The sequence below is a fragment of the Nestor notabilis genome, unplaced genomic scaffold, assembly GCF_000696875.1.
Source record: "Nestor notabilis isolate BGI_N333 unplaced genomic scaffold, ASM69687v1 scaffold17777, whole genome shotgun sequence".
In the NCBI taxonomy this organism is placed as follows: Eukaryota; Metazoa; Chordata; class Aves; order Psittaciformes; family Psittacidae; genus Nestor; species Nestor notabilis.
Window position 1 is genome coordinate 33,981 of NW_009936232.1, and position 18,093 is coordinate 52,073.

The window sequence follows — 18,093 nt, forward strand, 5'->3', positions numbered from 1 at the left end:
GGGGTTAGAACCCAACAGGAGAGGGAAAACCCCCTTGAGCAGCAGTCCCCGTGACAGATGAACTTCAGACAACAGACCAATCAAACCTACTGCAAATGGAAAACAAAGCACTTAAATATGGAGATCTTTCAACTGCCTTCGCTGGATAAATAGCATGTATAAGACAGGATGAAGATGTTCACTGGTGATCTTCCTTCTGACAAGTGCAAGGAGGAAGATGCAGCAGATAAGCATTGATTTGTACTGTTGAGATATGGCTGGATATGGTGCACACAGGATGCGAGAGGGATTCCTGGCTCAGAGACTTAACAGCATCCCTGCAGGATCTACTGCTGATGTTGTAACAATGTGCAAATGAGCATTCTATGGAAAGAAAATGTGTATTTTCTGTCTCTCTTTGTACCCCAGGATGAAAAAAAACCCCCGAACATTAAAGAATTCTTCAACAGTCTTAATACAAATACTTTCATCTCACCCAGTTCAGGAGCTCAAGCTTTCTTGGGTCTGTTTCTTCTTCTGGCTCTTCTTTTGCTTTTCCCCCTTTTTTTTTCCCTTTTCCTTTCCCTCTGGCTGCTTTAGTCTGAGCTGCTGGAGATTTCTTTTCCTTCTCAGGAGCTGTACCATCAGGAGCTGTAAGGCTTCCTATAGGCTGTATTTAATAATGCATTAGATGTGACTCTTTCTTTGAATACACTCCTACTGAACTTGCTCCCTAGCCACCACTCGTCACATGCAGTCAACTAAAAACGGTAATTTCTTTCAGTATGAGGACCTTTTTGCATAGCCACAGCTTTACACTTTTTTTTAAGGCTGTTATGTCTAAGATAGTCACTAACACTGAAAGTCCAAGTAGTGAAGCAGGTAGGCTGTGGAGGATTTATCTCACAAAACCAGTGCGAGAGGACTGAAACACAGGCAGAGACACTTCAATTTTGTGACACTTCAGTTCCTTTGCTCTCAGTGAAAGCAACAGTTGTCAAATAGCAACAAGCAGGATAAGAACTGGACAGAAAGAGCTTAACCAGAATGTTGCCAAATAGCATCCATACTGTGGAGACAAAAAGGAGAGGAAAGAGAGCCACTAACTGGTTCATTTACATTCTGCAGACAAGATTTCTGTTTATACCTCTTCAGACATGTTTACTCTTTGTAGTGTCCTTCCCCCTTCCAACCTGTCTGCCCAAGACAGGTAGGCAAACATGCAAATAACTTGTCGCTACTTGTCCATGATTTGGAGGCTTACCTCGCTCCAGCTAATGCGTAGGTTGTATAACCTCCAGGAACATGTAAAGTGGATTACGACTACCCGTGCTCTGCACAGAGAACCACAGAGCTGAGCCTTTAGCAGGGCTTGTTTTCCATGGTTTTCTTTGTCCTAAAAAAAATCCTCTCTGCCTAGCTTCCATGAATTCATTTGCAAGCCTGGACAAAATTGCAACTGCCAGCTTGCAGCCCAAGCTAGTCTGAAAACAATCTTCATGGATTTGAAATGACAGTGAATCCCAACTGGCTGATACTGTTTCTACAAGTTGCTGCAGAGTTTGAGTGTGAAAACAGGACAAAGCAGTAGCTGGCTTCAGTTGCTAGGTGGTACCTTTCAGTCTAACCACAGTAATAATGGAGATTAGGGCATTCCATCTAAATAAATGTTATCTAGTCATAGTACTTCATCACCTTGAGAATAACTAAATCCTTTCTGTATAAGCATTTTAATGAACCTTGAATGCCAGAAGCATCACATTAAGTAAAAGACTAGAACAGCACGTGCAACAATATTTGTTTAAATGTAATTATATGGGCTTCCAAATGAAATAAATCCCACCATTATTTATAGCATGCATATGAACACGAGAGTGGCGTACATAAAGGATTTTAGTTACACAGATGAACAAAGGCACTGCAGTGTTTCACCACTGACTTCAACTACTGCACAATCAAACTCCAATAATTTGGAAAAGAAAATCCAATTTCAGGACCTAAAGGTTTACTGGAGATCTGCTTCTTAGTTCCTTTGGCTCAGCTCTGCCTGCCACAGGCCTGTTTTCTGCAGTGATTTCTTCTGGTCAGCAGGATTTTGCTCCATTAATCCCAATAGAGATTTTCACAAACTGTTTACTAAGTGAGCAACAGAATTCCTTCCCAACAGCCCCATGAATTTCCATGCCACATGTTTTTATAGGTAGCTGGGGACCTTGCCAACTGCTAGCATATGTCCATGGCACCAAATCCTACAAGGAATCTGAAATAAGGTTATTTTTCTGCTTGTCATGAAATTGCTTTTCTTTCTTTCACAGAGTTTAAATTATTGTTAAATATTTGCCAATGGCAGTATAAGGTAATTTCAAAACAAACAGGTCATTCTTAATTACTAAGGTATCCTACATCAGTTTGGCATAAACCAGAATTCAATATTGTTTCTCCTGCCAACAAAATCCAAGCTGAGAATATTCTACCACTTGTTTAAATGTCTAACAAACAATATGACTAGGAAAACTTTGTCTTACTGGCCAGTGGTGTCCAAAGACAAAGATCTGGCTGCGTGCAATGTCTACACGATTCCAGGCCAAAGCCAAGCTGAGCTGGTCTGGAGCAGACGCATTGGTACCTGAAGAGAAACATGCAGATGTTCAGTATTTCATGCATGATGAAACAACTGGACAACCTTCTGTAAATCACTTCTCCAAGACCTAGAAAACAGCAAGCCTGAGTTGATGTTGTGCTACCATTAGAGTAATTCTACCACAAAGCAGTGGATACATCAGATCCACTTGATAGCATCTTCCATTTAACCACATAAGTCCTAATTTCAAAAGGATTTACCATATTCTCTTTTTTTCCTTATAACGCCACATTGACTTTATGTTCTGATGCAAAGACAGACATCTAACTGTTCTAAAAGACTACTTCTCTCAGCTCCTCTGGCTGATACTGTGGGTAGGAGTACAGCAATTTCTCTCTCTATTTCTTAGCTTTGGGGACTCCAGTGATCCCATATTGAGCCTGTTTGTTTCAGCTACTATACACCTGCAGACAGAAAACAGTTGTTTCAGCAAACATAACAAACTCAGAATAAATATGGAACTGATCTTAAATTTTACCATAAGGCTTAAAGGGCACAATCTGAGATCTGGGAGAGTCCAGCTAGTCTTTTCCCACCTGTTTTTCTAACTTTATTAATATAGGTTAGAACAGCAATAAAGTGTGTTGAAATATCAGTGGTATAGTTGTTGCAGCACTCCCATCCCAGTCTTTCAGGTGAGAAAAGCCACGCAAAACTTTCAATAGAGATTTTATGCTCCAAGCTAATCTGAACCTTAAGCCAAGCATGTTCAGGTTACTAGTTAGAATTCAAGTGAATAAAGCAAAGACTTAAACATGAAGAGTGAACCTCAGAGTATAGGACTGTCTTCTGAGGATCAGTTTGTGCATTCTTCCTAACTCATTGCAAAACCCACCTTTGAGGAGAGCAGTTAAGATAGACATCTCAATGTCCTGCTGCCCTTCAGACCCCATGCGGAACACAGTGATCTAAACGATAGCATAAAACCAAACACAATTACAACACATAAAAGACAGAGACTAAACGTGTAGATAGAAGAAAGAGCAAAACGGTGAAGGTTTATTGTTTTCTAAGACTTGAGATTTTTCAAAAAGTACAGCTCCTTTTTTTTAAATTTCATTGTCACAAGAATGTTTAATTAAATTCTTTCAATAAAGTTATCCTCAAGTGTCCCTGCATTGGTAAACATGACAAATTTGATTGAATTCTTCGCCATCCCAGTGAACTTTGAAAGGTGGTGACAAAACTGCCATGCCAAACTCTTCGCTGGCAGTTCTATTATTTTCCAGTAGTAATGGAAATGCCAGTCTGGAAATGGAAATTCTGGGTATCTGAGAGCACTATCATAGCATTGATTTTATTGACAGTACCACTCAAATATGTTTAGTTGCAGGATATGCTACGTATTTGACAACCAAATAAACAGAATCAACTAATAAAGAAAAGCAACTATTCTTTCTAGGCACATTTGCTGAATCTGTTAAAATTCACTGACTTAAAGAAAACTAATTTGTATAAAGCTTAGCCAGTGGACTACATTCAAAGATTAATAATTCAAAAGCAGAATAACCTAATATCCTATGTTAATTAATTTAATACTGAATGCAGACAAAAAACTAACAAATTCTTCATTTTCCAAAAGCACCTCTTCGAAGCAGATGCCAGCATTAAGTACTGGGAATAGCAATTTTCTCGACAGTTAGAACTGATTTTGCATGAACACAAGATACATGACATTAGAAGAGACAAGAACTAAAGGAAAAAGATAGAATTACCAAGAAAGCAGACAAAGTTATCAACAAATGCAAACCATAAGCCTGTTTAAGATGCACAGTCAGTGTCTGAATTTTGCTAAGTAAATCAGGCCTGCATAGGAAGTGGAAAACTATGTGCTGGCATTGAATTATTTAGTTGTTATCTTGACATGTATAGATATGTAAGCAAGCACTTCCTTGGCAGCTGACAGCAACACTTCAAAGAAAAGTCAGAGGGATGATCTAATGCCTGTCATCATCTCTGGGAGAAGGCCAGCTTTTTGGAGTGTGGAGAATATGAAAGTGGTAGAAAGTCTGCAAACAACCTGGTGATTGCTTGACACAGATTGCCATCCCAATCCTATGTCATTTCAATTGCCACAGGACACTTTCCTGAAAGGCATTGGGAATGCCTTTGTAGATTAATCCTAAGAGCCGCTGCTGTGTTTTCATATGTTCCTCAACTCTGCCAAAATCCCCTTACCTCACTGAATATTTTGTACCAGCTTTACCTGAGAGAGGCTGGGCTCTATGGGCATGTCTATGGTAGTGAATATGTAACAGTAGAGTTGGCATTAAACTTTGAGAAATAATTCTACTTAATGTTTGAAAATTTTCCAAACCATCTTTCCAGATCAGGAGAAAGAAAAACCAGTAAACACCATTAAACTTCTTCACAGTGTAAACTTCCCTTATGTTCTGAATTCCTTGTTAGCCATCTTTCTACTGATGTGAGACTTAAAGTGTGTTGAAAAGTAGAACAGGACATCTCAGAGTTCATTCAGTGGATATGATGTATGAATTTCTGGAAGGTTTTTGTACTCCTCTTTGTTCCTTGGCTAGAACATCATGGATAGTTCTTATCTGATAAAAGTGATGGCCTTATTTCCAGTGTTTAATTACTCGAAGAGTAATGGAAAACTAATGCCTTGCTTGGCACTTTGATCGCTGGGAGCAGCTTGCATAAAAAAAAAGAGAACGAGCACAAAGCTTAATGTACAGATTTGAGAAAATCTCTTTGCATTATGCTTTGTACCACTGTGCTGAGTTCAGCTGTGTGTTCTACCACTCTAAGTGGGGATCAAGTGGTATCTTTCTTGTGTTAGCCCTTCCCTCACTAACAAATGTCAGCATGAAACCACGCGCCAGAAAAAGATGGAACCAGAAGCATGCCCATGCATGGTGGTGCATACTTCTCTGGGTACAAGAGCAGGATTTACTATCTGTCATTGAACAAATAAGCAATTACTTCTAGAAATCAAAGTTTCACATCATCTATTAGAGACAGGATTAAACTTGGGAGGACCAGAGTTCAGAGTTTTTCTCCAAGCAGACCAAGCACAGGAAGTGTGCAAGCTCTAGAAGAAAAACACACTTAGTTTTAAGGGAGCTTGAAACACCATTTTCCTAAGAACTAAAAAAAAAAACCCCAAACCTTCCCTCTCTTCTCAGCCTCATGACCCAAGTTTCATCTGTCATTCAGTTACTTTACAGCTGCTCCTGCTATAGATGTCACTGCCTTACTGACACAATTAGGCATCTTGAAGAGTGAAAATTCCCCTCATTTCACATTGTAATTCAGTAGCAGGTTGGTTATTTGATTCCCTATGCACAGTCTGAAGAGAAGGCTGTGGTGATTTGCTTGTTTCCAGCTAACAGAAACATGCAACCCCATAAAAAGATAAAAATATCATCCATGCCAGTTCCAGCTGTAATTAAAACAAAACCAAAAAGCCCACAACCCCCACAAAAGTTCCACCAGACTGTTCATCTGCTATGGAAACAGCTGCTTAGGATTTGTATGAAAGAATGAAACTGAATTATACCAGGACTCCAGGGAGAGGTCAGACTTACAAAAATTCACTAAGACAATCAGTCAGAGGGAAACACTCCAAGATTCATTTTGCCTGCAAAGGCACAGGCACAGTGAACACAATTCAAGATACTGTTCACAGACAACACATGGGAATGTGTTTTCCTTTCCTGAACACACTGTTCTCTGCAGCTGGGATATGGCAGACAGGCAGGAACCTGAGTGAGTGGTACAGTACACAGAGCAGGCCTGCAACAGGCCAGGATCAAGCAAGGCTGGGATCTTTGAGAACACCTAATGTTTCAACTTTTTCTGAAAAACCTGAACTGCCCATTTTAGTGGAAGGAAAAGCTGTTAAGGAGTAACTGTATCAGAAGACCAAAACTGTGCTGATGCCCTCTGAATGCTTACTGCTTCTAGGAACCCTTTCTTCAATTATCTTTCCTCTACTTCCTGCAGTTGGTCCTGGATTTAGTGCATTTATCTCGGTGTCTTAGTCTGGCTTGCTGAAGTTCACGCAAAAAGACTCCTATCAACTCATACGAAAGAAGAATCCTTAGAGGCTTTCCTTTCTTGGCCTATCCTAATGAATGAATGATTGTGTACATTTATGGAACTATATGGAAAGAAAAAGGTTCATCTGTAACCCTGGGAGAACAGCACTTGAAAGCATTCTATGAAGTTTGCTCACAGAAATTATCTTTGTGAACTACTTTTAGGAGACTTACAAGTTCTTTTTTTTTCATGCATTCCATAAGAATGATGAACAGCTGATGAGCTTGATTCCTGTTGTAGTTAAAGGTTTTCTGGATGGTAACTAGAAGCTGGTCCCTAAGGGATTCGCTTATTATCCTAAATGAAAAATGAGACATAAAAGAAGACATTGCCAGGATTAATATCTATGCAGGGAGCTTGCTGTCTGAGAAACAACTTTTCACCCACCAGTGCAATGACTTTATTTGAAAAATAAATGAAAACACACAGCATTTTTGCATTCAGAGCAGGTAAGCAGCTCATGAAGCGTTAACAGCAACCAGGAAATTCATACCCAGACTGGCTCTTGTGCATCTCAGTACTTCAGCATTGAGTAAAAACCTGGCAGGGAACCTGAACTACCCTTTCACCTTGGAATAAATGAAGGCAGCTCTTACTCCTGTTATATATTATAGACATACTTCTGTTAAGAAGTTCAGTCTTCAGGATTTCAGCAGTATACCTTACAGAACCCCTACATATGCCTCTAGATGTTGCAAGGCCCTCTGCATATAGCTAAAACCCCCCAAAGTATTTCACACTACCGGTATGTCACCTTGGTAGTCTTGGTTACCTTCTTAGAGGATTTAAACTGCTAGTGTATCTGAAACCTCATAATATACAACTAATTAAAGAAATTAGATCCAAAACATTCTAGAAAGGTCAGAAATGTTTGATGTCTCAAAGGAATCTGAAATAGCCCTTCAATCTTCATCCATTTCCTAATAAAACATATGTATTTTCAGGGGATGGTAAACATGACCGGCAGGCATTGAAAGCAGTGGGGCAGCTGAGCCTGTGAAGTGCAGTCAAATTAAAGTCCATTTTAGGCAGCAGCATCCACAAAACCGGCATTCCCCAAAACAGGTCACTGCACACCTGCCTTACCAGATGAACATACTTATCTCACTGGAATTACTGGACAGGGAAACTGGACACTGCATATGTACTGGGAAAGGAGGAATGAGAAATCAAACAAAAAGTAGGAAAGTCTGATCTAAGCTAAGGAGGGTTGGTCAACAGAAAGGGAAAGCAAGTTGCTGAATAATAAATACTGCTGGTCAGACTACATGTGTACTGTGTGTAAACATCAAAATAATCCAGCATCAGACTGCACTCCCAACATATATTCAGCACTGCTTGACAACAGTGGTTGTCTGCTTAATATTTAATCCAAGCTAAGCTCCAGCTTCAGCCAAGGAAGTAGGCTATTTCTTCAGTGCAAGATGGGTGTGCTGTACCCTAATCAAGACAATAGCCTTGGCTTTTGCCTGAATCTGGCTACTAAAGATAAAATACTGGTATTAACAATGACTTGACTGGGAGAAGCAGCATTTTAAATTAAAAATGCACTCCACTTAGGAGTATTGTCAAGACAGATCTACTCTGCCGAGCAGATGAGCCTAATGCTGCTAGTATAGTCTTAGTATCTTCTCTGAACTAACCATACTTTCATCAACCAGAGGGGCAGACAACCAACCATACAAATAACAGGCTCCAGAAAACTCTGGATTGGAGAGGTTCATTTGGGCAATGGACAGGAGGCCTGTGGAAAAGAATGCTCCAGAAAACATCCTTCACTTCGTTCATGACATCAGGCAGCACTGCCCTGAAGATACATCACAGACAAAAAATAGGAAGAGAATGGAAGGCAGCCCAACATTTTTCCAGCTGGTCTGGCACTCCTGGAGAATGAAGCTCATTCACACAACACACAAGAATCAGGCAGAACAAACTGCAAATACATGCACTAATTAACTGCAAATACATGCCCTGGCCTGAGAAAAAGAGTAATTCTTGGCAATCATTTATTCCTTGCTTCTAACATGCCTAACCCAGCACCAAATACAGTGCAGCGAAAGGCGATGGAGCTTGTATGACAGTGTGCTTCATTAAGACCATGCTTATTTCAACAGACCATCAAATACATTCCAAGTGGTAACAATTCCTACCCCTTAATGCCAGGGCTAAGATGAACAGGCAACAAAAGTTGACTGACAGCAGGAAGCCTTTGTCAGCAGCATTTTGTCCCTGAGCTGGTTTTCTAACGAAGCTTTAATGAAAGCAAGACATCTAGTCCTGCATTGTCCTCCTCAGCAAGACACAGCCTTGGTGAAGATCTCAAAATCTTACCCTCCTTCTTCTGAATACTTGTGTGCAAATGACAGAATATCTGATGCTCGTCCGCTACCATCACATATCACAACAGGGAGAGGGGGTTCTTCTCGTAGGCACTCTAATACAATGGAGATCACATTGGGACCCCCTTCCACTATGAGCCCAACTACAGGAACACCTTGTCCCAGCCCTGCAAAAACCAGAAGAACAGAAAGAAAAAAAGAAGTGTCATTGAAACTGAGTTTAAGAGGTTGATACAAGAGGATGTGATTACTTTGTTACAGCATCATTTCAAACCAGAGCAGTCAGGAAAAATTACGCCATTTCATGGCCAACACCAGGAAAAATGTCCACATGCCATTTCATAGCCCCAAAAGGAAAAGGGTAAGATGTCTCTTTGCCCTTGCTTTTCCCTTAGGTACATACTGATCATTTATTCACTGAGCATTGGTGAACTGTTTGAAATCTCTTTTGACAGATAAACAGCTAACGTGATTCTTCTATTACTTCATTAGCTCCACTGTTATTTGGATGGCCCCCAGCTACTGTGTCTTTGATGCTTTAACTCTTCATTGGAAGTCTTCATTAAGTTAACACATAGCTATGTTTTCTCCCAAGACAAAAAATATGAAATTAGTGTCTTTGTCATGAGGCTGAAATGGCTGGCCGGTGGAAGAGACGACAGCTGAGCATCCCTTTGCTGTCCCTGCCTCACTGTGATCTCCAGGCATAGGATGACAAAGGGAAGCCCACAGGTCACATAGTCTCAGTAGCCTTGGTCACAAGATACTTGGGCAAATAAAGGACAAAGCATTACCTGGAGGCTGACTAATCCCACTAGTATAAGCATTTGAATTCGGTTCTTAACCTGTAAAATGAGCAGTGCTTTATAAAGAACATGCACTTTTGTGTATGGCTGAGAACGTATGGAAGAGTTCGTATTTTCAACCTTCATTCCTCTTTGAAGAACAGGAACATCATGCACAATAACAGCAGAGGCTTCCTGATATCCTCCTGTCAGTATACCCCAGCTCTGGTAAGGATGTCACAGAGCATGGGCTGGCCTGTGTGTCCATGAAATCCTTAGTTATTCCTCCTGAGATTTACAGAAGCGGTGCCTGTGCTTGAAGTGATTAAAAAGAAACAAAACAACTCCCTGTATGTTGTTACTAGTAGGTGTACTGCAGCCCTTCATATAACTCTTAACTCCCACATGTATTCCAAACTTTGCCCTTCTCATGGCAAAAATCACCAAACACTGCTTAAATCAGAACCAACATCCCCAGCCCCAGAAGTATTAAAAGAAACGATAGAGAACATCTTGCCTCTGGGCTCTGATTTCCCTATCTTCCAACCCAGTGCTCCCTTTTACAATGCTAGAACTCTTCCAGCACTTCCACAGACGACCAAGATAAAAAAAATCACAGCTAAGGTTAGCTCTTTCTAATGTCTGTGAGCAACAGTGCACAGCACCGTCTCCACACTAAAGGCAAAGGGCATCTCTTTGGCAAATTCAGTTTCTTAAGCTTCTGATAGGCAAAAAGCAGTACTCCACTACTGTCCAGAATGGTTAGATGTCTTGTGGCTGACTGTAAAGCCTTCTGGCTCTAACTGGTACTCTACTTCATTTTTCTGCTCTACCCATAAGAGCACTTACATCCTATTAGAAACTTCTGTAGAGTTCAATGCAACTGTCATTCTGAATATGTTTTTTTCTTATGTATACAGGCCTATGCAGGTTGCATTAGAAGTCAGAAGTCAGAAAGGCAACTGGTAGAACTGATGTCTTCAGTAATTCTTAACTGAAGGGTGAATTCAAAGACTATATAATTTTTTTGGACCATATTTAATTGTTACGTGGGTTTTTAAACTGCAGCTACTAAAAATCTGTATTTATTTCATCTTCAAAAAAATCTTTTTTCTACAAAGATGTTAATGAAAAAACGCCTTCTAAGAGAGGCTGTAACAACTGCACAGAACTCTAAATAAGAAAGTACTGATGTGAAATTGCCTTGATAATGACTTCATTAAATAAAAAATCCCAGCTGGACTAATCTGAAAGACCACAGAACTCTGAGTGTGATGTTTCATTTGAAGCAAATTCATATCAAAGAGAAAACGTTTGTAATAACATTTGGAATCAGGAAACACGGAGCTCCACAGGATTCCTGTAAACAGGAACTGTACAAAATTATCCCACACTATTTACTGATGCTTATGAATTCTAGCTAGAACTGCACAAATTCCTGACATTTCCGTTTCCTTAAACTCTTACTGCTTTGAAGCTTCTCCTCACTATTATCTGTCAACTTTTTCTTCCTTCCTTTATGCAATCCTTACTTCTCTGGGTTTTCATGCTGTTAGATGTGGGCTCTTTCAGGATACGTTCTAGTTTAGCCACACAGTCCTGATCAAATTCCTGCTACAAAGAGCTGGAGGAAGCATTTAATTTCAATACTTTGAAATACTACTTCAAGCCCTTGTTCCCTCCCTTCCTAAGATGTCATGTTTACAGCTGTACTTACGTGTGTTAATCTTCTGGAGGGAAATGTGTTTTTCCAACTGACGTCGTAACTTTACTTCAGCTCCATATTTACCTAGTGTTCCATTGTCTGCCAGAATGAAGTGGGTATGGGAACTGTTGAGCACAGAGAGCTTACTTAGAGGGTTTGACATTGTTTGGTAAACACGTGTTACCTGTGTGTCAAAAGGACAGATGCACCTAGGTTAGAACTAAGAACTAAACGTGAAAATCCCACACACAGCCCAACAGAAGCACAAGCCGTATGAGGAAACAAACCAACCAGACCTTTATAACCACAAATAGAGGAGAATTAGACATGGAGCTTGCTTTTATAGTCAACACTTGAACTCTTCATAGCAGTATTTCCTTTGGACGATGACAGTCACACTCCTGCACTCTTCTGAGTGCTCCCCTAAGCTCATTAATGTACTCTCCTTGTTCACACACTGTGTTACATGATCCTCTTACTGAATTAGCAAATACAGTCTCATTTGGAGTTCCTAGTAATTAATATGCAACTACAGAGTACCCATCTAAAATAAATGCCAGTCTTGTACGCATAAAGGCCCTTACATGATTTACAGAAGTCTCAGCATGCCATACCGAAGTTAGGACCTAAACCTCTGTCACCACAGAGAGTTCACTACAGTTGAAAGCAATGGAAACCTCACTAGCTCCATACTTACTTTGAGACCATATATGACAACCTGACAACAGCTTTTCTTCAAGAAATTGAACAATTTCAGCTCTTAGGCAAGTTTTAGAGACAGTGATTATTAATACTCAGAAAAGATACACAGTGTATTCTGTTACACAGCTGACATTGGTAATTACACCGGAGTTTCCTGAAAGACTTACATCTTTTCCTATCAGATCTTCCTTGTTTTCTACAATGCCCCACGGTGCAATTCCTATGGCACATATTCGTCCTCTGGATTTGGAAGAATGATCTTTCAAGGCATCTCCCACATGACGAATGACACCTGTAAGTACAATGAATTTAATTCATTCTTAGCACTTTCAAGCGATCACTGAACACCACGTTTTCTTCTTGCCTCTTACAGAGCTACCTGCTTTTCTGGCATGCCCTCACTCCTGAACTGGTATCTCTACTTTACCATAGACATTGCAATGCAGACAAACCATGCTTTTATTTTGTAACCGTTGCTTGCAAATCCAATTGCCTTTTCACATCTTTGTTCTGAGTTCAATGAAGTCTTTGAAAGACTTACCCGGTTCCTTAACTTGCCACGGTGTAATCTATACCACTGTTTGGGATGATGTTATTCATTGTGCACAATGCTGAGCACATATGGAATGCTACCACTGGGGTTCGAGCAAGCAAAAAACCCCAACCCTAGAGTTATCTAAGAAATACTTTTTCACTTAAAAATTATTCTAAATAGCAATCATCACCCCCCCTTAAAGACTTTAAACCTTTGGTAATGTAAATGAAGGTCAAAGGAATTCATTCTTATCTTACATAGTTTTCGAAGAAGTAACTTGATATGAAGATTCATTTCAGCTAAAAATATTGCTACAGAAAAATTATAATGGAAGTTTGCAGCTGATTGTTTTTGAAGATCACTCAGAATTGATATTTACTAAATGAAATTAGAAACTAGCTGCTCTCAAAATGTAACAATATATAAGGAATCATCAAACCAGCAATTTTCCAGCATGTCTTTCCAATTCTAGCAATCGTGTCAGACACCAGTTTTTTTAACAGAATTCAGGAACAGTGTCAAAAACCTCCTGGTGGAATTACGTGGAGCTGCTCTACAACAGATGGTTTAGATAGATACAGTCAAAAAGGAAACACAGAAACATAAAGCTGTTTCAGATGGCCAGAAGACCAGAGGAAAATGCAAACAGGAGATTGCAATGTCTTCAAGAAGAAACATTTACAACTGTCTTCAGGTTTGTGTTTCAAGACTGCTAATTTACAGTTATTCATTTACAAACAAATACCTGGTGTAATTACAAGACAGAGAGTGTGCATGTGTGGTGGTGGGTGACCCCATGGCCACAGAGATACTGGCTCAGGGACATGGCATTTAAGGTGGTTTATCAGTTGATCACTCTCAGAGAGATCTCATAGGTGAAAGACTAACTAAGTCCATGGCTGCATGGACAGGGAAGTGTTAAATGGAAGCAGAAAGGCTGTTTAACCTCAGGGATTAAAAGCTTCATCAAGCATTGTCTCAAAAACAGCAGTGGTCAAAATTCAAGAAGGCTGTTAAAAAATGAGAGCATTCAAGGCAGAGGTGTGATAATGACTGAAGGACTGGAAAACATGAGTAGTATGAGAGTTTTATGGAACTCAGCCTGTGCAGTCTGACAAAAGTGCTGTGCATGAAAACATGCTCAAGAAATACACTTTTATAACAGGAATATCTTTGTACAAAACAACAGTAAGAAAGCAAAGCTAGGCAAATTTGGAGTGGGAGATTTCTTGACTACAAGGATAACAAACCACTGAAAAAATGTATTACAACTAGTGGTAAATTCAGGGTAAATACTAAGCAATACAAATCAATACTGACCCAGGAAAATCTTATGGGCTGGGCAGGAGATTTACACAGATGATTACAGTGCTCCTTTTTTGGTCTAACAGCTAATGACTCATTCATGTAGACTTAAATCTGCCTCTGGGAAAGATTAGTGAATGAACATCAATGAATTCTTAGGTAAACCAGAAGTGCAGGTAATAGCTTACCTGTACTAACACCTCCAGTGAAAATCCAAGCTCCTGTAGTCATGGCAGCCTTTATTAGACCTTTTCCAAATACTTGCTTTAATTTAGGTTGCATTTCAAAGTTCTGGAGGCCTCCATGGACAGAGATTAAGAGTTTGGGCAGTTCCAGTTGCCAGTCTTTCACCATGAGATGCAGCAGAGAATCTGGTTTAGTGTCATATGACACACGGATATACTGTGAAAAGCAATGTGCAATAGTGTCACATTGAGCACAGAATGGTTCTATTAAGCCTTCCATCCTGAAGAAAGTTCTACAATTTTGAAGCAACACATTAAACTTCTATGCTGCTCCTGATTAGAAAAAACAGACTGAAACCTTTCACTTTGCTATAGAGAATTTACTTCATGAATTTTCAAAGCACCACTTTCCTCCCTTTACCTGCAAACCTGACTGCAATCAAGTGATCCTATTACTAGAGATCTGCATTGTAGGAAGCCACCCACTTCAAATGACTGGAAGATGTTTTGTATTGTTCCTAAAGCCTCTGGTTTGACTGCCAAAGAGAAGCAATGACCTTCACAAGAAATAGGAGGCTTATGTTAAATTTTATCCCACCTGCTGGTGATGTACCTATTTCTGTCTCTGTAGCACTGATTTGCATTCTTCTTAGTTTAGTTCCACCACTGTGATGGTTTTTTTCCCCAAAAACTACTGCTTTATCAAAGAAAATGATGAAATCAACTCAGATATATATTTCCACTTTAAAAATAAACCTCCACCACCATCAAACCCCACCAACCTCTCCCATACATTCTGGACAATTCTTTGCAGTGTACTCGTCTCAAGTGGCAGTCTCAGCAGAGAAACAAGAAAGCCAATGGGCAAAGAAACAAATCCAGGTTTGGATTTGTTTAGAAGAGAGCAAAACAGAAAGGGTTTTTTTCAGAAGCTTGACTTGCTGTTACTTCTACTGCTAAGAAAACTTAACAGTCCACTTTCCAGCTCTGTCAGGTCTCCATCTTTCAGGAAAGCAAAATTAATTGCTATTAGTATTAGATTTCAAGCCTTAGAAGAAATTATCTGTGTCCATACTGGGCTCTTTACCCCACAAATCTAACATAAAAGGATGGAATCTTGGGCACTAATACATGCAGCTGCCTCCTTAGCTGATATTTATTGACAGTAACTTCAATGAAACTGTTTCATCAAGACATTGTAAGGTGTTTCCAAGTAGCTACTATTTTTTTCTTGCCTTTTCTCTCTTTTTCTCTTTTTGAGCATCTGGACTTTCTGAGTCAGCAAAGAGACCTCCTTTGATTTTAATGGATAATGTACTGAGTGAGCTTGAATCTTGACCCATATCTATTCAGCTAATGTACCAGATGAATACCTTTGAATAACCTATGCTTCTCACCATGGCCTTATTTGAATGTCCTCCTCCCTGGAATTCAAGGTTTCCATAGGCATCAGTTGGGTATGTCTGGGTGTGTTTACTGACAGACCACTTCTCTGGCTGAGCTTCCACTTGCTTGGTTTCTTCTCCATTTTTATTAGCTGTTATACTTGGGGGAGGTGGAATATGCTGGTTAATGAGCTGGCCACAGCAGCACCTGCAAGTGAAAAATGACTTTGATTAGAGTATCTTCAATACTGAATGGTGATTTAAACCAAAATAGAACAGAAATCAGATTTTCAACGGACCATGCCTTGCTCTGCATGAATCACAGAACCACCTCTTCTAGGTCGTATCTGTTGTATTTGCATACACACATGTGCAGAATTACCAGCCCACTAGTGTTTCTTAACAAAGAAAGATTAAAAATTGCACTTCACTTCTGTTATCCACTGGAAAGCTGTTTTAGGCTGAAGGACAGGGAAGGAGCAAGAATGCAGAACAGGAGTGGTGACCATCTGTTTCTTACTCGGAGGTGACAGCTAGCATGTGATGTAAACTGCTACATCATCAAACAAGCTGGACCACAATTTAGCTAGTCAATGGAGTAGCAGTAATACTAATACTTGGGCTAAGAATTGCAGTCCCCTTGTATAGTATTGTTAGTGGTAGTGTTTTAGCAACTGTGAAGAATGGTACCACTTGCCTCACAGGGTACATTATTGCACCCTCGGTTTCAGAATTCAGTATGAATTTATGCTCTGGTTTGCAATGCCAGGAACTAACAGCTCACTGCTACTCCTGCTGTCCAGCCTTGCTTTCTGTATGACATGTCCCATGGCTCTGCACAGGTCTGAGTGCAAGCACATCTTGCACTTTTTTGTTCCCCTGTCAGCTCCCTTTAAGGGCAGTGAGTAAACTGGGTCTCAGTTTCACATGTCTAAATCCAAACCGAGTCCGGTTTCTTCAGTGTTAACTTTTTCTGTTGGCCAAAACAAAAATTTCAAATGTTACCTGCTAGTGTCTTTGTTGTTGGCAATTACATAGATGCATTCTCTTTTAGAAAAGGTCTTCTCTATCCAAGCCTTTTGACCCTTGAAAGGGAGAAAAAATAAGAAACATACTGAAATATTTCCGTGTGGCAGATACAGCAACATCTGCCTTCTATTTTCAGCTACAGTTTTTAAAAGCAAGCACTGAATTCATTAAATCACTTTTGAACACGAGATAAGTTTACTCATGCAGCAGGTAGGTGATGTCATGACTAGGATAAAATTCAAATCCCAAACGTGTGTAAAAAGCTTTATGCACAAAGATGCTGTCTTGAAGTTACAATGTTCACCTGAAATACAACTGCTTCTTCCTATTTTGGTATACAGTAAATGAACTCAAAGTAGTACAGGAACCCAGCATACATAAATGAATAGTATTTACTCCAAATAATACTTCAGTGTTGTTCTGCATACACAGAAATTGCTCCCCAGAAACTTTCTCTGCTTGATTAAAAGTCTTCTCAAAATAACTTTCTCCGGTTGTGAATCAGGCTCCAGTCACTCCTAAGGCATCTTACTCTTAATGAGAGATGTTTCAGGATGAAGCATTCCTTAAGTTTAAAGAACATGTGACAGAAAAAGTGCAAACTCTTCAGGCACGGTGCGTCTGTGAAACAGGAGGAGGAAACCAGCCTTGAAGACAGTATAAAATTGTGTTGGCCTCTTATTCTGTGTTTACAAACCAGAAATCAGAGCAAGCTCACAGCCATGTGAAAAGCAACGATGTGCAGGCAAGCTAGAACAAACTCGCAGCTCTGTGCAGTGCAGTTAGAAAGCCTGTTGCAGAAGTGCTGTCCAGTTGAGCTCGGGAATACTGAAGAGAGGGAGCTCAGAAATGGCTGCAGGCCAGCTTCCCACAGCTTCTTACTTGCAGGCCCCAGGCCTTCTCTGCCCCTGCAGCCGTCAACAAGGCAAAGCATCATCATGACTGCAATAATAAACCAACGTTTAGTGGTGAATATAGACAAATTAAAGGAATTAATGAAGAAAACACTCACAGTTTTGATGACACTGGTAACTTGGCCTTGCTGAGAAGAGCTGCTGCTTCCGAGCTTGAATTGGAATTGTGTCTTAATTCATTTTTCAAGTAGTAAAAAACCCCATATGTTTTGCTTTAGTTTCCTCTGTGGAATTGAAATGAAATCTTTGCAAAGAGAAAAGCTAAAAATAACAGGAGAACTTTCAGGGTCCCTTCAATGGCAGGGATGGGCCTTTCCTAGAGAAAGAACTAAGAACCTTGCTGATTTCCTGGCTTAAGAAGGTCAGCTGCAGATCCAGATGGATGCTCTGTCAGGCTGTGTGGTAACAGCTTCTAGACTGGACTGGCCCCCGAGTGCTGCACAGTCTGCAGCATGACGAACAGAGGGTGTGGTAGTCCATCCTCTCCTCTTGTGTGAGGCAAGAGCTGCCTCTGAAGTTCCTTTGTT

General features: G+C 40.1%; 1 protein-coding gene across 1 annotated transcript in view; it reads right to left on the bottom strand.

The window, feature by feature from the left end:
* Window positions 1–16,708, bottom strand: part of TRPM1 (transient receptor potential cation channel, subfamily M, member 1) — a gene marked incomplete at its 5' end in the record, with an annotated part of 42,095 nt that extends 25,387 nt beyond the window's left edge. The window contains 10 exons of the mRNA XM_010018243.1: window positions 476–649; window positions 2,505–2,605; window positions 3,456–3,528; window positions 6,856–6,979; window positions 9,014–9,188; window positions 11,524–11,695; window positions 12,381–12,505; window positions 14,242–14,455; window positions 15,636–15,831; window positions 16,629–16,708. Coding sequence (XP_010016545.1) covers window positions 476–649; window positions 2,505–2,605; window positions 3,456–3,528; window positions 6,856–6,979; window positions 9,014–9,188; window positions 11,524–11,695; window positions 12,381–12,505; window positions 14,242–14,455; window positions 15,636–15,831; window positions 16,629–16,708 — 1,434 coding nt within the window. The remainder of the gene's footprint in view (window positions 1–475; window positions 650–2,504; window positions 2,606–3,455; window positions 3,529–6,855; window positions 6,980–9,013; window positions 9,189–11,523; window positions 11,696–12,380; window positions 12,506–14,241; window positions 14,456–15,635; window positions 15,832–16,628) is intronic.
* Between the last annotated feature and the right edge of the window lie 1,385 nt (window positions 16,709–18,093).